General features: G+C 39.2%; 1 protein-coding gene across 1 annotated transcript in view; it reads right to left on the minus strand.

The window, feature by feature from the left end:
• Positions 1-1,788: 1,788 nt before the first annotated feature.
• LOC111872114 (UPF0183 protein CG7083) overlaps positions 1,789-27,435 on the minus strand; it is a 30,972-nt gene continuing 5,325 nt past the window's right edge. The window contains exons 6-11 of the mRNA XM_023865688.2: positions 23,880-24,096; positions 22,810-23,021; positions 22,179-22,261; positions 20,231-20,333; positions 17,479-17,625; positions 1,789-2,038 (exon numbers count right to left, since the gene is read on the minus strand). Coding sequence (XP_023721456.1) covers positions 1,970-2,038; positions 17,479-17,625; positions 20,231-20,333; positions 22,179-22,261; positions 22,810-23,021; positions 23,880-24,096 — 831 coding nt within the window. The 3' untranslated portion in view covers positions 1,789-1,969. The remainder of the gene's footprint in view (positions 2,039-17,478; positions 17,626-20,230; positions 20,334-22,178; positions 22,262-22,809; positions 23,022-23,879; positions 24,097-27,435) is intronic.

Here is a 27,435-nt window from a genome sequence, read left to right on the forward strand (position 1 = left end):
ACTAAGCTATATGCTTACTCAGAGCATGTCACTATTGCAAATTATGAGCAACCAATTTTGGTCTCTTCAACTTCGAATAGTGTTAAGACCTTACAACAATGGCGATATCCAAAACTGCCCAATAAAATTCTTTGATGCCCAATGGGAATAGTTGCGATCTGAGGCAAAATTTCTGTTTTTTTAATGAGATATAAACCCTTTCCTATCCAAAGCCTTCTGCCACCAACTTATGAATTTACAGCCACAATATAATCACATTCTTTGCTCATTAAATTCTTTGGATATATCCTGTATCAGTTTGCATACAGGAACAACAGATGGCAGGAGCTTTATATTTACTCTAAAAAGTATTAATTTTTAAATTTTCAAGCAAGTTTACAGCTGATATAAATGAGCATACAAATAACAAGGATGGGAAAGGGTTAAAGAAAGTATATCTTATATTCCTCCTTCTGAACATGGCACATGTAAATATGCCTTTTCTACATCTTGATGTCAACATTGTTGCCAGCAAGCTCATTCAATCTCTCTTTTTTTTTAAGGCTTTTTATTTCTTTATTTTTTCAAACTACGAGGATTGGAACTTTAATAGTGGCAACATTGCTGTAGAGACACCATGCAACTGAACCAAATAATGTCGCTTATACCACACATTAGTCACATACCTATCTTACCTCAGAGCAAATGGACTCTCCCTTCCCACATCACGTGCATGCGCAGTGACAAGAAGAACAAAGCCTCGTGTTAGCTGGCGGTCTAATGTAGTGTTGTCATGATGTTTTTGAAACAGGAACAATGGAGTTGGATAAAGATTGAATGTACCAGAGGCTGTACAGCACGACACTGTCATCAAGGTCTTCAAGAGGCTTGCGGGGAATCTGCATTGCCTTACAGACCAGTGGCAAGGTGGGTAAAAGCCTTCAACGAGGGACGCCAAAATGTGGCAGACATGCATTGGCCAGGTCATCCTACTGTCAGTGAAGAAGAAGTGTATGCTCTTTCCACATTACTAGAGAGTGATCAATGCCATACTATTCATGAGCTGGCCCGAGAGACAGGATTAGTGCATACGACTGTGCTTCACATTCTGAAGGAACACGTGGGCATGAGAAAAATTGCATCATGATGGGTTCCACATGATTTGACGGAAATGCAGAAATGGCAAGCTGTTGCTGATTTGTTCGACTGATGGGGCTGGGAAGTGCTGTACCATCCACGATACTCCCCGGACTTAAGTGCCTGTAACTTCGACTTGATTCCTAAGATGAAGGAACCACTTCGTGGCATTCGCTTCAGAACTGTTCCAGAGATTCTTCGGGCAGTAGACTGCTCCATTCAAACTATCAACACAACAGGCACTGCTAAAGGTATCCTACGACTTTCACATGGCTGGCAATGGGTTGTACACAATGCTGGTGACTACACTGAAGGACAGTATAACTTCGAAACATGCATCTATTTTGTATCAGTTGTAAGTAAATAGTTGCCACTATTAAAGTTCCAACCCTTGTATATTCTTAGCGGGAAAATTCCAACAACTTTCTCTGCAAAATATGAGTTTGTAACATTGAAAGTCTTGTGATTCTCACTCTAGATGAAACAGATCCTTTTTCTATAAAGAGGTTGTCTATAAAAGCTGCCACCTAGAGTGTTATGCCACCACAGAAACAGAAATATTCCAGCAGTCCTTGTTACAGTGTGAGGTCACATTCATACCATGAAATGCCCAAATCTGTTAACTTAATCTAGTCCTTCAATTGTTTGACTAATGAGTGTTGAAAACTAACATACCGATGTCAAAGCACAGCAGCACAATTTTACAGACAACCTTGCTGTAGACTGTAATCATGAAATGGTACACTGCAGGCTCTATCTGTTGAGATGATATTCATTTTTCTATTTGTCTGTTAAGTCGTCAGAATTGCCAGTACCTTCCTTGAAGCACGAGGTAGGTGGCAGAAAGCCATCGTCATACATCTGGATTGGAACGTTCGCCAGCATACAATGTCACAGATGCTATGTAGTTGTTCGGCATCACCTAGAAACACATGTAGTAAAGTTCACATCTAGTTTTATGAAGTGAAATTAGGGCATTTACAGCCATCCAGGCTGGTAATATAATGCATATTATAGGAAGACCGGTTTGAAGTTGTACAGTATTCTCAATATGACACTGTGTAATACAGTGTATAGGTACCAAATGTTTAGAGGAACATACGCCCCCACCTTCAGGCTAGTCTAAAGATGGAGGCAGCAGATTCCTTCGAAATGCTGACAAAAATCCACTAAACCACATGGTGTTCACATCCCAGGAAAATTATAACAAAATGATATAATTCAAGCAACATGACTGCATAATTTTAATGAATTCAGTTTAATTTTAACACCTTCCATCAAACAAAAAACCATACATTTCTTATTTATATGCCATTTCAGCCCAATTTCCCTTCCATGATATGTATACAGTGGCCATCTTGTAGTGCACTCAATTTCACCTGTCACTTCACAACATGTTTCGGCAACATAGTGCCATCATCAGGTGTCCCAATTACATCAATCTATTGCATTGCTTGCCCTCATATATCTTCACAACACCATTTAAAAAGTATTTAAAAAGTCCGCATTTGTCATAGTTGACAAATGCGGACTTTTTAAATGGTGTGAAGATATATGAGGGCAAGCAATGCAATAGATTGATGTAATTGGGACACCTGATGATGGCACTATGTTGCTGAAACATGTTGTGAAGTGACAGGTGAAATTGAGTGCACTACAAGACGGCCACTGTATACATATCATGGATGAAAATCAGTGCAACAGGATGCTAAAATATAACATTACAAATTTCACTTATTTTGAGAAAAAAAAAAAGAAAGAAAGAAAGAAATGTAGGCTTATGAGATCACCTTGCTGGCTGTGTTTTTTGTGTTTCACATAACAACTTTCGAGTGCCTGCTTGTTATAAAATAAGGAAAGCATGCTAAAAATAAGGGTAGGCGTGAAAGACTGCTGTCTCTGCCCCCCCCCCCAACAAACTTTTGAATGCCTACGTGAAATGAGCAATGATAAGAAGGCAGCAGTTGGATAAAAGCAGTGCTAGACTGCACCAGCATGTAATGGAGGAGGAAGAGAACTGTGACCAGTATGACATGGCGCCATTTGCAAGGCTGGTGATCACAGATGTCACAGGCACACTTCCTCGGAGAAGAAGAGATGGCAGTATGAATGTAGGCTACTCAGGAGCAATGTTACATGACACCTGAAAGTCAGAACAGTGCAACCAGAAGAGATGGCCACTGCTACACAATGGATCACTAAACATGTTCCCATAGTAATAAATACACAAGCAACAATTGTCAAATGAAATAATCTGTAGTGAAAGGAAAGTTAAGTGATTAATTCTTGCCAGAACCTGTTATTCTATCACTGATATAATAAATATTGTAGTGTACAGACCCGTTGCTAAGCAAAGACTGTAAACAATGACCGTTTCTAGGCAACAGTTTGGTAAACACATGCCAGTTGCAACGAATATGCATGCAACGATAGAGTTACTGTTGGAAATGGGGTGTTTTCTATGTGGCCCGTGCTGAGATATTACAACCAGGGCAGCTGGAGCAATGAGTTCTGCAAAGAAGGCTGTGAAGATAGGACTTGAGAGTGTGAAGCTGAAGAATCCTCACTGTTAAAAGTTGTTGCCAGGGAATGGCTGGTGAAGATGCAGCAGGCTGAGAAAGGCTTAGCAGGTGTGCTGGTGATTTGTGAATTGTGGAGATGAGTGGTGGGGGTGCTGTAATTACTTGTAGTTACAAGTTGTGTGTATAAGTGGTCAGTAAATCCATTCACCATCGAAACCTCGTCTACAGTCACATATACATGTGACATGTTCAAGAGATCAATGCAAATTAGGATTATGCCCATTTCATGCAATGTATAAATACAAATTATTCATACAACCATACCTCTCGAATGATTACAGTATTTTGGCATGTGACACTGCAGTGTGGTGCATAGGTGCCAGTGTTTCAGAGGAACCTGCTGCCTCCATCTTGTATCCTGAAGATGGAGGCAGGAAGTTCTTCTGAAACACTGGCACCTATCCACCACACTGCATGGCATCTTATGCCACAAGACCATAATCTTAATATTCACAGGAACCTCAAATATCATGCCTCAAAATTGAGTCTTCAAAATACGAAGGGCATACCGTATATAATGCCCGTGTTAATATGTAACATCTCAGCTGGATGTTGGTGGTGTTGTAGTAAAGGTTGAACCTTCCCGCCAATGTACGGTTAGTTTGGTTGTTGTGCGACAGATAGTGACAGCAGAGCAGTCTACCAAAATGGCATCTGACATAGAAGTATGTACAAAACAGAGATGTGTTATTGAATTTCTCACTGCTGAACAAATTGCACCCATTGACATCCATTGACGCTTGCTAAAGGTGTACAGAGACGATACAGTGGATGTCAGCACAGTGAGGCAGTGGGTAGTGTGTTTCAACAGTGGTGAAAGTGATGTGCACGAGAAACCACACCCTGGGCATCCCTGCTCAGCTGCCACTCCTCACAATGAACAGCACCTTGATCAGTGGATAATGACTAGGGAACTGTGTGCACGGCTTAATATCGGCTGTAATGCATTGGAAACGATGTTGAGGAAGCTGGATTATTGCAAAGTTTGTTCCAGGTGGGTTCCATGGATGCTTACACAGGACCACAGAACTCATCGAATGGAAGTCCGTCAGGACCTGTTGCACCAGTTTGAGGCTGAAGGTGACAAGTTTCTGGACAGCATCGTCACCGGAGATGAGATGTGGTGTTACCATTACGAGCCGGAATCCAAAAGACAGTCCATGGAGTGGCAACATCCGGATTCCCCAAGAAAAAAGAAGTTCAAGACACAGCCATCGGTAGGGAAAGTGATGTGCATGGTCTTTTGGGATAGGCGGGGTGTGATTTTGTTGGATTTCCTGGAGCCTGGTGACACTGTCAATTCTGAATGCTACAAGATGATGCTGACTAAGCTGAAAGCCCACATTTCCCGAGTCAGGCCAGAGAAGCAGACAACCTTTCCCTTGCAACATGATAACGCTAGAACCCATATTAGTTTGGCGACCACTGAGCACAGAGCACATTGCAAAGTTTGGCTGGACTGTCCTACCACATGCACCTTATAGCCCCAATTTAGCACCTTTAGACTCCCATCTCTTTGGGCCTATGAAAGATGGACTACATGAACAACATTTTCCAGACAATGATGCTCTCATTGCAGCTGTAAGAAAGTGGCTAGCCTCTGCTGGTGCAGACTTTTATGGGCGTGGCATACAGGCTCTTGTTCATTGCTGGCAAAAGTGCATAATGAATGGTGGTGATTATGTGGAAAAATAACTGTAAGTAGCTGAAATCTTGCTCTATTTAACTGCATTATTATGCTTTCTGTATCTGTTGTAGTTTTCATTAAAAAAATTAGGCATTATATATGGAATGCTCCTCGTACTACTTCTGCACAGAAGAAATACAGTACTTGCATAGCAAGAGAAAAGTGCAGAAAATGTCACTGTGGTATAGTAAAAAGTAAAGTAAAGGTATCCCTGTAGCAGGCCATGGAGGCCCATAGGGTTGTGAGATATTGAGGCTCCCAAATTTTCTAGACAATCGGCTCACAGATGGCGGTGAGGTTGTCAGCATACATGATTATAAACAATAATCAGAAGTAACCACATGTAAATGATATAATGATACAAATTCCGTCTCAAGTGCAAACAATATATTATGTGTCCTTGATCTTGTTCACCCACACTACATGTTTCGGCCACAGACGGCCATCATCAGGTGTATAACACTCACGTCGCTGTCACACTGCACTCAGCCCAAAATTTAACATTTAAAACACTTTCCTTGTTATTATCAACATCTATGTCGTTGATATCTGTCTGGATGTAGATCACTTTACACACGTTAATTCTGACGTACCTGTAGTAGCACTATAAAATCTTTAGTTCTAATTTTGAAATCCTTTAAAATTTTTTCCTCAAATTCCAAATTTAAAATTGTTAGGGTTACTCGCCCTATGTCTAAAGTGCTGTAGTGGCTAGTTCTTGTTCCCACACTGTATAGGTGTTATCCTGTGTAGTCTTCCTGTGTGCGTGCCGCTGTTATTCTTTACTACGTGTGTAACACGTAACACGTGAATAACAGCGGCACGCACACAGGAAGACTACACAGGATAACACCTATACAGTGTGGGAACAAGAACTAGCCGCTACAGCACTTTAGACATAGGGCGAGTAACCCTAACAATTTTAAATTTGGAATTTGAGGAAAAAATTTTAAAGGATTTCAAAATTAGAACTAAAGATTTTATAGTGCTACTACAGGTACGTCAGAATTAACGTGTGTAAAGTGATCTACATCCAGACAGATATCAACGACATAGATGTTGATANCATGTAAGCTGATCAAAATGACCCTGCAGTCTAAGGCATGAACTGTCATTGGCCCTTCAAACAGTGAGATCGTGGATTCAAATCCCACTGGAGACATGCATGTCTTTGTGTGTTTATTCTACGTTTGTGTTGTTCCATGCATAGGTAGTAACCTTGTGACAGGCTGATCCCCAATCCAAGGAGTCCTATTGACTGTGTATGGATTAAGAAACTGAAAAATCGGCCAAGGTCCACAAGGGCTGTACAGCCATAAATAGATAGAAACCACGTGTAAGGTTTCATCAAATTTTGGTCCAGTATTGGTACTTGAATCTGTAATTTCAATTTTAAATTCAGGATGTCATATTTTGAAACATAAGCATTAAATTGTTAGTTAAAAGCCACAATAACTTTTTGCTGACAGACAATGATTTCAAGTATGCAAGTGAGAATCTATTGAAGTTCTACAATTTATATTGAGAAGTCCATTTAGGGTTTTATGTAAATCAGATTTGTTATGAATCCAAATGACTGAAACTCGGAATTTCTCAGCAATTTTTCATGGAAATCTTCCATTATGAATTTCAACAATATCTGTGGAACAGGTTATTGGCTATGTGTAAAATTTCACTTATAACCTTACGTAAGCTAGGCTTTATTATGTACAATGCATCAATATGGCTCAAAATCGGAATTTCCCAACAGCTTTCACAGCTGTCTCCCATACTGAATTCAAACAAAATCTCTGAAAAGTTTATGGGATACAGAGAAAAGTCAGTTTATAGTCTTATGTAACTAGGCTTTATTATATATCAATATAGGAGAAAAGCGTAATTTTAAGCCCCCCCCCCACCAGCAAAAATTTCAATCGCCATGGAATGGTTAGTAAGTGATATATGGAGAGGTTCATTTGTGGTCAAATGTAAACTAGGTTTTATTATGAATCAATATGGCTGAAAACTTTATATGCCCAAAAACTTCATGTGAAAATCTCACATAGCAAATTTTAAGAAAATCTGTCAAAACAGTTTAGGGCCTTGATTCTAAGTCGCAGACAGATGGACAGACATGAGCTCACACAAGATGCTCTCATTTACTTTGTGCACCTCCAGATATGGTCAGCTGTGACTTTCCCAGCTCCTGCAAATGTAGGCAGGGGTGCAGAACTAATTCTTGAGGTGGAGGTATTCATACAGCAGATTCTGCTACTTCCAGTGAGAGAGCATTCATTAGAACATTGGCTGGCAGATGGGACCCACAGCTTGACATAGGCTCTGAACCAAGTTTAGGGGAGGGGGGGGGCTGGTTTTCTTCACATTCCCAAAGACTTCTCTTAGGTAGAGGTTAAGGTTCCAATCTGGGCAGCAAAATCTGCGAAGATTTGACTGGTGACTCAAACCAGAACACTCTGAATGAGACTCCAATATCTCCAATGTCCAGGTCCTCTTAAAGCATAAATTATGAAGCTCTTCTTAATAATACAATTTTCTCCAATTTCCTGTCACTTCCTCCATCTTCAAACCAAATATTCTCCTCTAAAACCTGTTGCCAAACAACAGTGATATTGTATTTCAGCGTCATATTGTGTGGGAAGAACTTACAAGTATCGTTGGCTCTGTCACCACAATTTGTGTATAAACTTTATATATTATTTTATAGTATGTTTCGGTTCTTTATGGTTATCAGGTAAAATATTTACAGTTTTACACAGGCACTCATCCAGACAAAATACCTTCAACAACATCAACCTACAACAGAAAACAAATAGAGAAACGCACATAACAAGTGGAACATGTAATCTAAAAACCAACACAAGATCACTTCTGCTGTGATTGAAAAAAAAAAAAACATTATTTAATAACAGAAACTACAACAAAAAAACAATAAATTATATTTTAGCATATACAAGGTCTGGCAATTAAATTCTGGGACTGAGTCCATTACATGCATTTAAAAGCACACACAAACATGTTTCAACTTGTCCATGTAAGTATGCTCTTCCATCTTGTTACCTGTACAGAGTCAGTCACCTTGTTGTTCATTGTTAGTTGTGTTTTAAGATTTTGTACAATGCTGATTGTTGTGACAGTTTATAGTGATGGAGCAGAAACAAATATTAAGTTGGACAAAACGCTACTGAAACTTTCCAGCTAATAAAAAGAGCTTATGGTGACAGTGCTCTCTCTCATATGTAGGTTTTTGAATGGTATGAAAGATTTCGGGGCAGCCATGAAAATCTCAAACATGATGACTGCAGTGGACAATCAACAGCTGTCTGAACACCTGACATGATTGAAACAGTTCAGGAATTAATTTCAACTGATTGTCAAATGGCTCTTCAGATGATGGAAAAGGAACTCAAAATTGGCAGAGAAACAACTGGCAAAATCTTAGTGGAACGTCTCACAAAACAGAAGATCTGCACTAGGTTCATTCCACACTGTTTGACTAATGAACCAAAGGCTATACCATGGAAAGCTTCTCAAGAATTTATCCCATTTGTGGATGGTGATCATTCCTTGCCTGACTCAACTTTAATGGGTAATGAGACTGGTGTTTTCAGTATGATCTTCAAACAAAAAGCATAGCAAGGTATGGCACTCACAGTGATCTACAAGATAAAGAAATTTAGATCTCAAAAGTAAAAAAACAAAGTAACGTTCAGAATTACAGTGCTTTCAGTCTGGAAAGACAATATTTCTGAGTGTTACAAACTACTGTCAGAAGAATTTACAATCTACACAGTGATGCTGTTTACATCAACAGTCAGGAAATCATTCACAAAGAATTTGTTCCACCAGGTCATGTGGTGAATAAGGAATATTATGTGGAAGGACTGCCTTGTTTGGTTTAAAGAATTCACCAATTTAGGACCTCAGTTTCAGGAAAGAGGAAGCTGGTTCCTCTTATATGACAATATGAGACCTCACAATGTATATCAGTAAAGCAGTCTGTGGTAAAACAGGGGATTCCAGAATTAAAACACTCCCCATATTCTCCTGATTTATCCCCACCAGACTTTCTTTTTATTTCCAAAAATCAAATCCGTGCTGAAAGCAAATGAGTTCAAGAAATGTTTACAATAATTTTACAAGAGAGCACAGAGGTGTGTGAAATCTCAAGGAGATTATCTTGAAAAATATTATTTGTTTGGTTTTAAACGTGGTTTTCTTAAAACTGATGTAGTCCTGGAACTTAACTGCCTAATCCTGCAATTGTATACATTGGCATTGGAATGATTAAGAACTCAACATTATTTACTAACAACAAAATTACAAAAAGTGAAAGTTTTTAATATGGTAATATTTTAATATTTGCATACAGTTTTATACAGTGGCATTAATACTGGCAAACAACACATATGACACAACGGACAATATATAGAAGGAAATAGCAGAAAAGTAGAGCAAATACAGGGGGGTCAAAAAAAATATACTCACTCTTTGATAGTCAATATCTTTGGAACAAAATGACATGTAGTTACAATTCTTGCGCGGTAGTGTAGTGTAATGTTTTCTCAACAGATGGCGAAGGTCACATGAGTCACGTGAGTGTCGTGCCGCGTGCACACTGTGAGCAGAAGACAGCAGCTACAATGGCTGAAAGGTTGTTCTTTGAGCAATGCAAGGCTGTACTGAAGTGGTACTGGAAGTACGAAAACATTAAAGAGGTACGACGACAATGGCAGAATGAGTTTGGAACTCAGCCACCAACACGTCAAACAATTGCCCGTATTCGGGATAAATTTGAAGGCGATGGTACTGTTCATGATGTGCATAAGCAAAGATCTGGGCGACCAAAGATAGTAACAAGTCCAGCTTCCCATGCTGTGGTGTTGCAACACTTTACACGATCACCGCAAAAATCTGTGAATCAGTGTGCACGCGAAAGTAAGGTAAGCTGATCAAGTGTACCTACAACAAGATGGTGCTCCACCTCACAACCATCGATATGTCAGGGCATACTTGGATGACACTCTACCTGGATAATGGATAGGTCGAAGAGGCGCTATTGAGTACCCACCATGGTCTGCAGACCTAACACCTCTCAACTTCTACCTATGGGGAAACTTGAAGGATGAAGTTTAATGACAAAAGCCAGCTACACTGAAAACACTACAAGAAACCATCAGAGCATCGTGTGCAGCCATCACACCAGACACGCGGGCAGCCATAGTTCGCTCAGCAGTTCGGCGGCATCGGCGCTGTTTAGCTGCTGATGATGGTCACTTAAAACATATACAGTGACTCTCTCTGTCTCTCCACGCAAGAATTATAACTACATGTCATTTTGTTCCAAAGATACTGACTATCAAAGAGTGAGTACATTTTTTGGACCCCTCTGTATTTTATCTGACGATGGTCATAAAGGGTCAAAACACTTTAAAATAATATATATAATTTACATACAAACTATGGTAATGGAGCCAATAATAAACCCTCAGCCAATGCTTTTCTCTAGATGTAAGAAACCAAATTTCATACCCATACAAAAGTATATGCAAAATTACAGTTCTGCATATCTTAATCTTTACATTTACAAGTAACAGAAATACTTAACTGAATGGTAGCAAGCAGTCCCCAAATTTAATGCTTTCTGAATGTACCATACAAACAGAGTCTTTTTTTATTTAACTTCTTCTGGTTCAGAAGGAATCAATTATTTACCAATGCAAGGCAATTATGAAAAGGTCTCTTGTTCACATGCATGTAATCGAACATAAATGTTATAATTTTTGGACTTCAGTTGCATTTTTACACAAGCTCATACATTTCATAATATGAAGAACCCAAAATGTTAGCATAAATTCATCTTCCTGAGGTTTTGCATATGAGCCTCAAAAACTAACATACTGATGTGCAATCACATCCATTCTATGTCCTTATGAAGTTTCATATTATCATTAAGTGAAGTCTATCTGTCAGCTTTTACAATGAACACTTTAATATTTCATTAAACCAGGAGACCTGCTGTTCTCAGTGTAAGACAATGGACTCTCACCACATTTTCCGAATTCAGTCCTCAGTCAGATATGTGTGAAGGCGTTTCTGCCCAGAGACTAAGATTTTCAGTCTCTCCTCTATCAATGATAAAACTTTTGGAAAGTGAAGAACACCAGCCCCATGTTCCCTCTGCTGACCATCAATATCACTTTATGACCAGGGGCAATAAAATTCACCCTATGAGTGCCTGAAGCTCAGAAATAGATCCTACAACACTGCCTAGGTGGGCACACACCACAAACGTCAACACAGACTCTACTTTGGGGCAGTAGATAAACAAAGCACAAGTTCATTCGTTTGTTTGTAACCTTTGCTGCCTGCTTGCAAAATGGGACATTTCTTTCACAAAATATTGTAACACACTAATCACATAAATTTGATTGTTAAGTCCTGTCTATTCTTGATAAACATTTCCAGTAAAGCCATTTTACGTAGGTATGTCAATAAGTACGTTACAAATAGATATAGAACTTAAACAACTAAGATTACTGATTTGAAAAATGCTTTTATTTCTCAACATAATCTCCCTGTACATTGAGGCATTTGTCCCATCGTTTCACAAGCCCCTGAAAACCAGCAGCATAAAATTCTTTGGGCTGCTGTCAGAACCAGGCGGTGACTTCCCTTTCTACAGCTTCATCGTTGGGAAAATGTTCAGCCGAAAGATCATGTTTAACCCTTTCACTGCTAGTATGTTAAGTAACTCTCAGTACCCTCCATGCTGAATTATTTTTGAATAAATCTTTTATAAATAATTTAAGTGCAAAGTATGAAAATTTGTGATAAAATGTAACTAATCTTACCTCAGACAGGGAACAGGCATGAGAAGTTACAAAAATGAATTATTCGGTATTTTTCATAGGGGAAAAGTCCATTAAATCAGGGTTGTCCAAGGTAGCCAAAAAAGTACATATTCACTATCCTAGTCTTATCACTATTCCAGGTGGCCAAAAAAGTACATAATTCACTATCCTAGTCTTATCACTATATGAAGCCATTTTTACTAGCCCTGTGAAATACCCATGCCACATGACCACAGAGTGCATGCCTCACTGTGCAGATGCAACCTTTTACAATTCTTAACACTTTGCGGACTGGTTGCATATTTTTATGCCCAGCGCTTTTAAACGTGGTGGACCGGTGGCATATTTTTATGACTTTAGGACACGTTAGATTGTAACACATTATACCTTTCTCTGGCGCCACCTAAATAAAATGACTACTGCGTAATATTATTCCGGAATGTTTGCTTAGTAGGCAGTAACTTGATCTCACTGTTTGGGTACCCCTTCCAAAGGAAAATTATCTTTGACCATTCAAGCTCCAACGAAAGTGCAGGTAGAAGGGGAATGTTTCCAGAAATATCACACTCTCAAGCACTTCTAGAAGCATTGGTAAGTGTTCTCCAAAAAGTTTAGTTCATAAAATTAATTAGGATATTTTATATTAATTATTAAAGTGAACAGTGCGCAAGTTAGGGTAGTGGGTTAAAAAATGCCGGTCCCCAGGGTGATTTAAATATTTAAATTGCCGGTCCGCAAAGTGTTAAGCTAGAGGTCAGAAAAATGCACCCATTGAAATGAATGATGCTTCAATATGTTCCCAATAGATGACTCCATGCACCCACCAAGTTTGAATGAGATTGGTGCAAAAAAACCTGAGATCTAAAACTCTAGAAATACGGGTTTTGTCGATTGCAGCAAGGATGCCATGTTTTTCAGAGATTGACATATGTCAACTGCAGCAGTGTAAGGGTTAAGAGGGCCAAACAAATGGAAGTCACATGACAGGTTAGGTTTTCACAAAGTCTGTGCACAATGGGTGCTGCGCATGCTGACCCCACAACACAAAATGCAAAGATGGGTCTGGCATTACAGCATCTCAATCGCTACCACAATGAAGGACATGATATGCTAGCCCGAATTGTCACAGGTGATGAGTCTTGCTCCAAGCGACTTCCATTTGTTTGGCCCTCTTAAACATCATCTTTCAGCTGAATATTTTCCTGACAATGAAGCTGTAGAAAGGGAAGTCACCACCTGGTTCCAACAGCAGCCCAAAGAAATGTATGCTGCTGGTTTTCAGGGGCTTGTGAAATGATGGGACAAGTGCTTCAGTGTACAGGGAGATTGTGTTGAGAAATAAAAGCACTTTTCAAATCAGTACTCTTATTCAAGTTCTATATCCATTTGTAACTTACTTATTGACTTACCCTCGTACTTAGCCATAGCTGCTGAAAATGATGCCCTCATATGTGCAGCCACACTCCAATCTGGGTAACTTAATGGAATACCTTAATACAAACAGACTGCTCAAGTGATATGAAGTGCAATGTTCACTGATGCATTTTTCCTTTCAAGACCAGTCAGCTGCGAGCATCCTTTCAATTTGTGGTTCCCAACCATAATGAGCTAAAGTGCTGGACAATTACTGAGAACTGGTTATGATTAATATGAGGACAATGCGCTAACACTGCAGAAAATTCAATGCAGGCACTATGGGCTCTCTGTTCAAGAAACAAACAGTACAGCACAACTGCCACCACATTTCCCTAATATGAAGATGTGTGACTCTTTATTTGCAGTGAAACTTAAATCAAAAAGCATACTGAACCCATACTTTACATCAACTTACAGAATGTTATGCTAGAAATAATGGAAAGTGACTTTCAAAATTCTGCAGAACTGAAAGAAGGCAGTCTTCTGGGATTTGGCACCGTGTATAAGTGGTGTTAACCGACGTTTCGGAGGAACGTATCGCCTCCATCTCCTCCTGAAGATGGAGGCGATACGTTCCTCCGAAACGTCGGTTAACACCACTTATACACGGTGCCAAATCCCAGAAGACTGCTTTCTTCATAGTCACCGCCGTGAAAGCCTCAAATTCTGCAGAACTGTTTACATCAGTGTGAAATGTATGTGGATGTTTTAAGACATGATTTCCAGCAGCTACTACAGTATGTGGTAAGGAAAGTGGCTATACTAAGAGCAATTATTGAGCACAGACAAGCCCTCAGATTGGATCTGTGGTAGCATGTTACTCTCTTACTGGAAGGAAGCTGCCCACTATCCAGCCTACCACTCTGCAGACAGGTGGCAACAAATAAAAAGGAATGAATCTTTGTGCATTTCATGAAACCTTACAGCATGTGAAATATGCAGTACATAAAAAGCATATAATCACAATAGTACTCATATCATCGTTATGGCCACATTAAAATGAGTGTTTTGCAAAGTACAAGAAAGGCAAGTCAGAATTACTGTTTTCAGACTTTATCCATCCTGCAGTATTCTAAAAACTATAAAACACAAAGTTTCAGATCTGTTTCCATTCTCAGGTGAGGGGGAAGACACCTACTCTTTTGGCTCCATTAGAAAGAGATAACCTCAATCACTAGACAACCCATGCCAGAGTCAGAGTCACTTTATGATTGGCAGTTTACCACAAATCAGTTTGTCTTGGTGCCAAGTCCCTTGAGACTCATGGCCAGAATTCTTTATTTCAACTGAGCACTTGCGGTAATAGTCCTTACGTAACACCCTCTCTGATGAGAAGATGGGTTTATCACTTATGTATGAGCTTGGCCTTAGAGCATTTTATTCAATTGCTTCATTTTGCACTATGAACAACTATATACAACCTCTCGTGTGGTTTTAGATGAGTATCCGAAAGCAGAGTCATATATATATGTAAGTCTTGCAGCTGTTCACTGAACTCATAGAGCCATTTGCATCAAATGCTATGACTCTTATTGGCATATAAACTCTAGCAGCCATTTTATTGCATTAAGTAAGGTACCATTATTGTAACAATTATTACTTTGCCCTCCTCTGATACAGCTTCAATAAGCTCATTCATGATCAGTCGCACTACAGTGTCACTGTCAGACGAACTGGGAGCCTGTGCTGACATGTCTGTTGTGGCAGATGCTGCTGCACACTTTTCCTGTCTGTCTGCGGTGTCTGTGGTTGTTGTTGTGGAGTGTCTCGACACAATGAAGCTGCAGAGGACTGTTCTGATGAGGTGAACTTAGATAATAGCATCCTAGACAATCCCTTGGAAGCACGTTGTGCCCTTCTCCTTCTGTGTGGCTGCAGCCTTGGTACAATGCTAGATGAGGTTTCTCTCCTTCTATTAGAGGGCAATTATAACAGCTTGGCGAAGATTCTGTATTTACCTTTTTAGGGAATTCCCTATGCAGGTGGCCATCACTGCACCACAAACATCTAGGGGCTTGCCAAAATTTTGACGGTTGTAGCACTGCTAAGGCCAGTCTGAGCTCTTTTTGGTTCTACCTTTATGACAATATGGTTCAGACTATTCAGCCTGAATATCTCTTGAGATTTTAAGTTTCCAACACATGTCAAGTCGAGTCTTATGTTACAACCAATGGTTGCACCCATTTGGGGCTTATGGCCAGATTCTTACTGCTGTCATACAGTTGCATTTCTGTTGATATTGGGTGCTCTCTCTGAAATGAGGATGGGTCTGTCATTTAAAACTGCTGCAGGTCCTCGCCAGCGCAGTCATTCTATGGTTTGAGTCCCCTGGGAATTTCCGACCATATTTTACTGTCTCAGATTCAATACTTTCCATTTTGTTGCTATGGTGGAGGTATCTGACCCCGCCTCCACATGGAATCAACCCAAGTCAGATTCCCTACAGCTATTTAAACACCTGTGACTAGACTGTGTCAAAGGGAGATAACAGGAAAATATACAGTAGACACTGTCATAAAGCATGCACATTCGTGCAACTAGGACAAAAAGATAGAAATTTATGCTACAAACCTAGCCAATAAACCAAGCCCATGACCACCAATGTATGGAATTATATGGATAATTTGTGAAAACACAGTGTCTATGCTGCAGCCATCTGTGGAGTAAAACCTGAATGCCCAAGACTAAGACACATGAAGATTCTGTCATGTTATACAGATCTTCTCTGTGGGTTGGGAACCTCACTGCTGCTCCAGATGGGAGAAATGTCCAAACTGGGACAAAGTCCAAAAACCCACTGAGCAACATATACTGTACCATCATCAGAACCTTTTAGAAGAAAGGCAAGTTTCATTCAATTTTATTCCACAAATCTCCCACAGAATGTACAAGATCATTCCTCTATTGCAGTGACTACTGTGAAGACATACGATGGAATGAAGATTTCTGTCTTCCAGAATGTGATGCTGTGTAATTTGGTATATCAATACCGACATTTCAAAGAAACCTACAATCTTCATTTTCAGAGCACAAGAACATACTCAGTACAGAAGGAAGTTGCACTGCTATAGGAGGAGCGAGGACTGGGGCTGAGTCCCTAAAGGAACCAAGAGCAGTGAAAACAGTGAGAAGAATACTTGGCCCTTTAAACAGTAATTGTCCAAGTGTATGAGTGAGTTGGAGAAATGATGGCTGAGTCAACCAATAGTAAGTTAAGAGAAGTCAGGATAAACAGAGCAAGGAAATAGTAGCCCTTTAGAAGCCCAATTTCAAGGAAAGTATTGGTAACAATCTGACAGAATACTTGGACTTACATTCCATAAAAAGTGGCCTTCATAGTCTAGGGGTAACGTTCCCGCCTCATGACTCAAGTTACGCGGGTTCAAACCTGGCGGATGTCGTGGAATTTTTAAGGGCGGAAAAATTCAGGGAACAAGTCCTCCGGGAAGGACTTTAAGCCGTGGGTCCCGTGTCGTAGATTTACGGCACATAAAAGATCCTCACATTTCTAGGAGACATCTCAGCTAAATTAGGTAAAAAGTTTCCTGCCCAAGTAGTTTCCAATGCCTCCAGTAGATGGGGAAGCATCGGGTACCGCAGCCAGCCTTGCTGGCTGAACGGGGCTGATAGCGAGCACCAGTACCGGCAGGGTATGGAGACTGGTAGAATATCAAAGGGGGACCTACAATAGACTATTAGTTGAGGTGCATGGGGAAACCCACCCTCTCCAATAATAATAATAAAATACATTCCATAAAAAGAGTATCCTCACAGTCACTGATGTGAGTGCCTGATCAGCCATTGGAATGCCACTACTTGTAATTACCTCAAATATTATATCCTGGTAACCATAGCAGAACGTTGAACCAAAAGGATTTGTAGTGTTTGTTGAACTCGCTCTGTTCAGCACCACTGGCCTTTCACTTGGCTTCAGTTGCTCCGAAATGGTGTCCCATTTGGTGTACGCTGAGATCTGATACAAACACTCTTAATCAAGCAAGAAGATGAGCGCTCATCAGCATTAACATTACGCTTGCATGGGGCTCTGAAATACCACACTCTTCTCATCAGCACTTTTAGCAATCTGGACATCAGCAATTCACAGCAGCTTAATTTACACTCCCTGGCATTACCTATCCAGCACACCAGCTGTCTTAATAAGCAGTGTAATCAATGATAAAAACATATCTATAGATGTCTATGAAATAAATCTGACCAGAAAATAACATAACTTTGCAAAGGAATGACAAACAACTGCAATCTTAAAGACAACTGTTAAGTACCAAAGAGAAATGTTGTATCTCAACATCCACTTGCATTTGTTAGGCACTTGTTACGTGTGTATAATACAGTCATGTAAATGCAACACTTTTGTAGACCACCACTTAGTCCTTGTTTTCATATGTACTTACGATATGTTCTGGCTACATGGGGACATCACTGGACATATAAGATTGACATAAATTGCTACACTATATTCAATATTTCATTGCATGTTGTATGTGTAGGTCTAAAAGATCTTTAACAAATCAAATATTTAATGGCATGCTACACATGCCAGTCTAAAAGTCTCCTTTTTAAAAAAGTCAAGTTTGATTCTTGTTAAATTTTTAAATGATGTGTTGTGTGTTCTACATAATTTCTTCTCATGTTCTGCCTTTGTTGCCATTGCTACGATGTTTACATTTTCTAGATACTTTTATGTTTGTACACTGTGGTGGCTAGTATGTTCTGGATGATGGGCCCCATGTGCCCAAAACATTTCATAAATATAAATTGTGGCATGTCTACTGAAAGTCAGAATAGTTTAATCAGCAGAGACAGCAGTTGCAAGGCAATAGTTCGGTAAACACATTTTCTCCACAATGGCAGTAACATCATGCAACAACAGGAGAGCTGCAGGATACCACGATGTCATGCGGTCCAGCACCAGGCCAACAGTGCCACTACAGTGGAACACGTAATACCATCTCACCCACATCAACAGAGGAACAGTGTTTTCTGATGGAGCCATGCAACAGCTATATCTGAAGAACCAAAAATGAGTCTCAGTCTAGATTCTAGACACAGTCTGCAGCCAGTCAGATCAGTCTGAGTCTGGGACTGTGGCAAGACAGTCAACCCTGTGGAGACATGGGAGGCAGAGGAGCACCAATCTTTGTAAGCTGCTGCACAGCAACGCCGAGTTAATTGTGAGCAAGTCACTGGCCAGTAAGGTCATTAACAAAGAAGCACTGGAATCCATCACCAGACAATAACCAGTGAAGATACAGCAGACTGAGAAGACTTAGCACATGCCATAGTGAATAACAGAGTGCATGAATTAACGATGGTGCTACAGTTACAACCTGTAAGAGTCCAATAAATCCAATTAGCAAACTGAACTCCATTTAGAGTTACTCAATCATCTGACAATATGAAAACATGGAGTAAAAAATGTGAAGCTATCCCTGTTACATGCTGTGAAGGCCCATAGGGTTGTGAGATGTCGAAGCTCCCACATTTTCTCTAGATAATTGACTCACAGATGGCAGTAAGGTTGTCAGCCTTAAGCACCAGCCACTCTTAAGCCCAAGGAAGATTCCTGGTACTCATTCTGTTAGAGACTGAGTTGACCCCAGGGCCATAGTGCAGCTGGAAGGATTAGGTAAACTGAAAAAATTCACCTCTTCAGGACTCAAACCCGTGACCTTCTGGCTTGCAGCATAGTGCCTCAACCAACTATGCTACTGTGTGCCCCAAACATGGACTAAATGGTGTTCTATTCAACAAGCTATGAAAGTGCTGCATTTACAAGATGGTATTACTATATCAGTATGAAATGCGAAATTCAACAAAAACAGTAAATCCAGTGTACAATGGAACCCCCTCCCCCCCCCCCCCCCCCTTAATGTTGCTAAATATAAGATTTTTCAATCATTTAACATTCAATTCCTAGCCAATAATCTCAGCAATAAGTTTCTCCCATTTAAGATTTCCCCGAGTTGTATATAAAAGCCTGATTGTTCTGTTACTTCTGTTTCCTGTTTTCTACTGCAGTCCTAATAGAGTACAGCCAAAGAAATTACAAAAATCACCCCAAATTCCTGCTGATATGTATGGCTATTACAATGATGCACAAGTACACTGAAATAAACATTTGTTTCTTTGAGGACCAGTAGATTGGGACACTGAACTGAGGAGAATCTTAAACAGAGACAATTTAATAATGAATTTTTTCAATTGGGATCACTGAAATTGAATATTAAATTAGGGAAAACATTAAATGGGGGTTCACTGTACTGCAGGGTGTTTTGTGATGCAATTTAAATCCTCAAGCCCAATCTTTTATTTAATCACATGAGCATCCTCTCCTTTCTTAATCTGAATATTATTCCTTCTTCAGACTTCAGCTACTATACACTGTGATGCTGAAAAGGCACATACCATGTCCCAAGCCAGGACTGGATATTTCTGCTAATCACAGTTAACAACAATTTGAAAGTGGCTGCATAAAATCAAATTATACATAGAGATATACAAACAGTATGTCCACTTATAGAAATTTTTACCCCACCATTTCTTTACAAACATCTCACCATAATAGGTCCTGGTGGTGATACATCAATGAGCTGTCCAGCATCTGAAGACTGCTGCCTGGTATCTGGGGGAACAGTGAGGTGAAATTCACAACGGTGATACCTGTGGGTTGAGGAAAAAACAATAATTTAACTCTTACAAAAATGTGGGCTACTAAAAAAATATTGTGATTCCAACAAAGGATCATCATTATAATTCCTATGATAAAGTCACTGATTTCTTACACCTGTTACATTCTTTCTATTTGTCCTGCACAACTTCCAGTTGCGGGTCAACATTTCATTAACATTTTGGAGGTTCCTATATGAGCTCATTCTTTCAAAAGCCCTTTTTCTTCTTCCATGTTGTATACAGTCTGCTATTGAGAAAAACTGTTGTTAAACTCAAAATGAAAATGGAGTTATCACCCAACATGCTGTCTGTACTTAGTGACAAAACTATGTGGTGCTATCCAAAAGTTTCCAAAATATATTGTAAGTCTTTCTTTGTTAGAGTGTTTAGTACCATCTGCTTTTCCACTTGAATTTCCTCAAATGTATCAAATCTTCGCCCCTTCAACTTTATTTTCATCTTGGGGATGAGAAAGAATTTGCATGGAGCTAAGTCTGGCGAGTACGGTGGGTGGGGAACAACTGCAAACTTGTTTTTAGCCAAAAAAATCCTGCACAATGTAAGCCATATGCGGTCGTGCGTTGTCATGGTGTAGTACCCAGTCGTTCGTGCGCCACTTCTCTGGACGTTTTCTCCTCATGTCCTCCCTCAAACACCTTAGAACATCGCGATAGAACTCTTTATTGACTGTCTGGCCAGGAGGGACGAACTCTTTATGAACAATCCCATCAATATAAAAAAAAAACAGATCAACATGGACTTAATGCTGCAAAAATTCTAATTTCGGGAACTTTTGGATAGCACCACGTATAATAGTGGCTCAAACTGAAATACAATAATAATGATGAATGTGAGTACTGTCTGTCTGTTCCCTGTCCCACATCTGTCTAGTGTTTAACTTCGATAGTTGACATTCGTGGTTTAAGCAACACTTTCACTTTACACTGGCTGTATATCAAATTTGAACATTGCTGTCTTCTAGAATGTGACACCTTGCAGACAGGTAAATTGTTACTGAGATTTTAGGGGAACATGCTGCCCATTCTCCAAAAATGTTGCTTACAGTTTCCCAAACTACAAGGTGCCACATTCCTGAAGACAGTATTGATGACAGTCCATGACAGTAACACTACAACAACTTCAGATCTCACATATATCAGTTTTGCAGCAAGATACACATAACAAATCATAGCCAGTGTAGAAAAAAGTTGCTCTGAATTTAATTTGATTTTCTAAGCACCTGCCTACCTGCAGAGAGCAAAAGAATTTAGTAAGGAAGTAAGAACACTCATGTGGTAGGATCACAATTGCTTAAAACATTCTAATATGGATTCCAAAAAAACATGTAGTGCCCCCAACATTAACAAAGCTTTACTTCGAGGTTCAGAATGGTGAAGGCATGGGCATACAGTTCATCTTGAGCCCAAGATCAGTGCCTTGGGTCTCTACTTCTTACTACCAGTTCCCAGTCCAAAGCAATAATAATAATACACTGTAATTCCATCACTCTTATTTACCTATTTCTAGTTTGCTTAGCATCACTGTCAGTACCTCAGAATATTCAGCACCAGTGTTACTGAATAATGAATTGGAAGGAGCCTGGAAGGAAGCAGCCATGACACTATTTTAGGTGCAATCCTGGTATTTTTTGCTGGAGAAACTGAGGAAAGCCAAGAATAACTGCACTGAGAGTTGATGTCCTGGCTGATATTTGAACTGGGCACCTCCAGAGTATAAGGCAGAAGTATTACCACTTGAGTCAACTTGCTCAGCATCACCTGCACTTTCACAGCTTTGCAACAAGGAGCTAACTCAGTCGCACAGTCTGGTACTTACATGTTGAAGTTGTAATGTCCAGGATAGTTTGTGTGCAGAACAAACTTCTTCACTTTCTGTGTCTTAGCATCAAAGAGAATATCCTGCAAGAGAAAAGAATCACATTAAGTTATGCATTTAATTAGCCTCAGGGAATAAATTCAATTATACTCTTAATTATGAAGAGTGTGCTTTTCACAGTCAAGGCTGTAAAAACCTGAAATCTAACAACATATTTTGGACTGCATTCATGTATTAGTAGTTTATTTAATGACAATGACAGTAAGTCAGGTTACTGCCTATAATGTCAAACGATTATGTGACTGAATAATGAATTGGAAAGGATACTGAGGATACTGAAAAAAGTGGTTAAGGTATTATCCTATAATATGCCTAAACAGACTGATGAAAACCACAAGAAAATCTCAAGTCAGGAGTGTTTCTATTCTCATTAAAATGCAAACCAGGCACCTAAGTTAGAAGCATTACCACTTGAGTTGACTTTTTTTATACTGTGGCATATGCTTTGAGATTACTGAAAGGAAATCTTAATTTTATGTGCCAATTTCAGTACATTCAGTGCTCATGAGCAGTGGGTATGACACAAGGGTGAAAAGGCTTCTGTATATTTCAGTGTAGGGCATTGACACACCATGCCGAGAGTGAAGTAGTTGTAGAAGAAGTCTGATCTTCGCGCAGCAACACGGTGATGGGCATTTGGACTATGAATCTTCATCTTATCCTCAGCCTTGTAGAACACACGTGAAGGTGCCCCAAGAGCTGTAGCCACATCCTGGCACGTGTCTCCAAACAGAACCTCCCGACAAAGATTTTGCTTCCGTGGTTCCAGGAGACGGGATGAACCTGAGAACAATTAAAAACATAGGTTACTGTGCCTAATGCTCAGGACTCATGTACACTGTACGAAAAATATTCATTACTGCTTGATCACCACTATTATGAACCTTGTAGTGTTATGACATTAAAGAATGTTCCTACAATTCCAAGATGGCACTAGTCATCATTATTTTCTAAGTACTGTAAGTCTTGATGACCCCTCAGTCACTAGTGGAATACCAGGACTTTTCCATTCTTTCAAAATCATTTTTCCAAACTTTCAACTTTCATTCTTCCTCTCTTGTCAGAATTTTGTGGATGGTCTAATCTAGTGAAACCAAGCTGTACTCTCAAAAAAAAAACATAATTTTGCTATCAATAAGAAATGCTGCTCTTATGTAATGCTATTCATGCATAATTTTGAATTAGCTGCCATATGTTCACCAAAATTTCTGATACCACCTTTATGGAATATTAAAATGTACATAAACAAAGTGAAATTATGAATTATCATGTTCCAATCTGGGGAGCTGGGATCACTCAGTCTGTATAGGGACAGGCATGGCCTGGTTAGATTCTTGGCAGGGTGAGAGAGTTTTCTCTATGCCGGAGTGTCAATAATGGGTCTGGCACCCATCCAGCCTCGTATTCATTGAGTAGTAGGGGCTCTTTCTCCGAGGGTAAAGCAGCAGGTCATGAAGCTGACCACTCACCTCCATCTCTAATGCCGAGGTCAAGAATGGTGGAGCTATACCTCCATTCCCCTTCAGACTTCATGGTGTGGTGTTTAATTAATTAAGTCCAAGGACAACTTTATTGTTTGCGTGCTTAAATCTAGGATACAACTGCCTGAGACTTGCTACCGTATTACTGTATAGAACATACCCTCTGTAAACAAATACAAGCGTATTCCTGTTGTGCGGAGGCGTTCTCTCAATACCTCAGCCCGTTCCATGTACAAGTGATTATGATAACAACACAATGGCAGTGCTGGTGATCGACTCTCTGCAAGATTGTTGCCAGTATACACAGATGTGCGTGACACCACGGGTGATGACCCATTTGGGAACTGCAGGGAACCTAAACCATGGGCATATCCTGGCTGAAAAAGAAATCACAATACAAAGCTCCAATGCTGAATGTACATTCTGCTACTGCCAATCTTACAGAAATCCACAATATGGAGTCTATATTAAGCATTTCATTGTAAATGAGCTGGTCAATAAATTCCATTCTGTTTCAGATTACAAGATGTTACACAGAGCCTCAGAGTTCAATGAACTCCTTGAAACAACCTATGCAACACAAAATGAATATGAGATCAGGAACTTGACTGTCGGGAGTTTCTATAGATCAGGTTCAGTGAAATCAGCAATTAGGAATTAGGAAAGAACAGATTTAGAATTAGATTTAATGTAAGCAAAGGTCAGATGGAACAAGGGTGGCAATGGACCAGATGATTATACACTTTTATATGCAAGCAGGAATGACAATCATCAATTTCTTTCATACAACAGGAAATCACATCACCAGTTAAGATGATGGAATATGTTAGTTACAACATGTATACAGTACTAAGAGGACGCTGGTGTGACATTATTGTTCTGAATGTGCATGCCCAACTGAGGATAAAACTAATGACAAAAAGGATAGCTTCCATTTTGAACTAGACCAATTATTCAATCAATTCCCTATGCAAAAAAAGTAAAGGTAAAGTTGTTCCTGTGCTTAAAAAATTAAGCAGCATGTCACAAAGACGTCTGGGGCAGTGGAGGTATAGCTCCACCATTTGTGACCTCAGCACTAGATGGACATAATTCCCCAAGTACCACATAAGTATTATGTTGGGAAATTCCAATGCAAAAGTATGGAAAGAAAATGTTTTCAAACTGACAACAGGGAACAAAAGTTTACATGAATCTAGGCATCATAATGGGGTTAGATTATAAACTTCACCATACCAGAAAACTTAATTATCAAGAGTACAATAATTCCACATTGCTGTATTTGTAAACACACATGGAATTTTTCTAGTGGGGTGAAACACAATCAAACTGATCATCCCTTGATAAACAAATTATGGCATTCAGTGACTGACATCTAGGGGTTTTGGAGGAAGTGACTCTGGTACCACTTCCTGTTATTGCAACAGAACAGGAACAGTCTTGTCAGTATGGGAACAATTAAAACAATTTTTACATTTACATTCTTTTTATTCATTACAGGAATATTTCTGTTATAAAGCTTTTATAAGACACGAGTAGCTGTCTTGTTTTATAATTAAAAGAAAACAAGATTGTCAGTCTGTGTTTAGCTTTTAGTTACTTATTTTAGATATGCACAATCTTTATATCACTGTATACTAGTCTTTATTTCAATTTATTATACTATTAATGTATGTTATATAGAACTCATTAATGACATTGTGTTCTAACTATTGAATTTTTAATTAATAGACTTGTATAAAATTGTACAAATTGTATAAGGTTTGCCATTACTCTTACTACTAAAATTAACTTATTTTATTATATTGTATACATTTATCAGTATTGCATCACAAATGTGTATGCTACTGGATGACAACTGTAATTCTTAATTGTGACTGTAACTAGGACGATCTCCACATCCGCATGAGAAAGTAATCTCGACAGGATTTATGGAAGGTGAATAAATGAAATGAAATATTCATGGTTTATTAATTTGTGGTCTTTTTAATGATGCTGTTAGTAACTCAAGCTATAAAACATCAAAGAGTAAGATGACTTTGTGAATACTGAATTTGAAAGGATTTGAAAGGAAGCAGTTGACCTAATTTGAGGTACTGCTGCAGCATTTTCATAAGCACACCGAAGAAAACCACAAAAAAACGTTAAGATAATTGGTCTTCTAAATGAGATCTGAACCAGATGCCTCGTGAACATAATGCACCTGTTGCACTCAGCTGCGATGTTTGGTAATAAGTATAGAAGCAATGCTAAACCTTTCTACAGAGATATTCAACCTCAAAAAGCTATATGAGGTGGAATGTAAGAAGGGCTATTTTTCTTGGAGGAAAATTCTGGAAACACGCATTTTTTTGGACCTGTTCAGTGTAAGAAGGTTTCACATTCTACTCAAGATTTTCTTCATTTGGCTAACAACGAAAATTACAATTAGGCCACTTGCAGTTCAGAAAGACTGTATAAACTTAAACCCATATTGGAGCACATAAATGCAAATTTAGGTGAGTATATACGTCACAGTGTGATGCTTCAGTAAAAGTCTTTGATGATGTGAAAGGGACATTTGTCATTGAAGGTATACACTCTTTCGAAACGTGCTACATTTGGTATAAAATCATTTGAATTGTGTGATGCCAAATCTGTGTATCTATGGAATTTTATTATTTACACTGGGCAGGATACTGTTTTGGACAATCCCTAAAAAATGAACCATATGGCTCAAAAGAAATTCCACAACCAATGGCTCCTCTACTGAATCAGAGGTAAAGTGTAAATGTGGACAACTGATTTTCAACCCCAAATTTGTTCCATAACTTGTGCAGCAAACAGACTGATGCTATGGGAACCCTGTGTCAATACAGGGTGCTCATGCTGAAATAAAGAGCACAAAACTGAAAAAGGAAGAATATGTTTCTGTCTACAGAGACAGACTAATGATAATTAAGTGGAAAAACAAAAAAAGATATTTATCTTATAAGTATCACTCTTCATAAAATGGTTCCAACTACAGTTTGAGGGAAAGACACAGACAGAGAAGCCCAAAGTAGTCACTAGGATGGGAGGTGTGGGCCGCAGTTATGTTTACTTGACAAAATATAGCAGCAAAAGGAAAAGACTAAAAAATACTATCAAAAGCACTTCTGTCATTTGACTAATATCAGTTGTATGAATTCATATTTACTTTATAAAAATGGGCAGCAGCATTTTCATGATGGAATTTCAAATGAAACTTATTTAAAATTTAATTTAAAAATATCATAGAAGAGAAGAGAGACAACATTAGGCTCACCACCAAAAACTGCCCCAATGACAAGGATGAATGCACCTCATTTTCCCTCCTACATTACTGCCAGTGTCAACGTGAAGTCCAATTCAGCACTGTGTTATGAGCTACAAAAAGGGTCAATGTCGTGAAACAAGGTACAACTGCGAAAACTGTAGGGTGGCCATGTGTGCTGCACCCTGTTTCCAACATTACCATATGGAAGCTGACTTCTACAGGCATGAAAAAGGGTTGACATTCAGCAAGTGGCTACGAAGTGTCTGAATGTAAGATTTTAGTGTTTAGAAAGTGTACTATGGACTGTTATTGAAAACTACACCATAATTATAATGACCTCAAAGCATATGCCACTGGAGTTGCAAAAATGTTTCCAATGGTATAATCATTTTAGTGATGATTTCATAATCTGTACAAGATAATTCTGCAGTGTATGTTT

This window comes from Cryptotermes secundus, unplaced genomic scaffold (assembly GCF_002891405.2).
Source record: "Cryptotermes secundus unplaced genomic scaffold, Csec_1.0 scaffold417, whole genome shotgun sequence".
In the NCBI taxonomy this organism is placed as follows: domain Eukaryota; kingdom Metazoa; phylum Arthropoda; class Insecta; order Blattodea; family Kalotermitidae; genus Cryptotermes; species Cryptotermes secundus.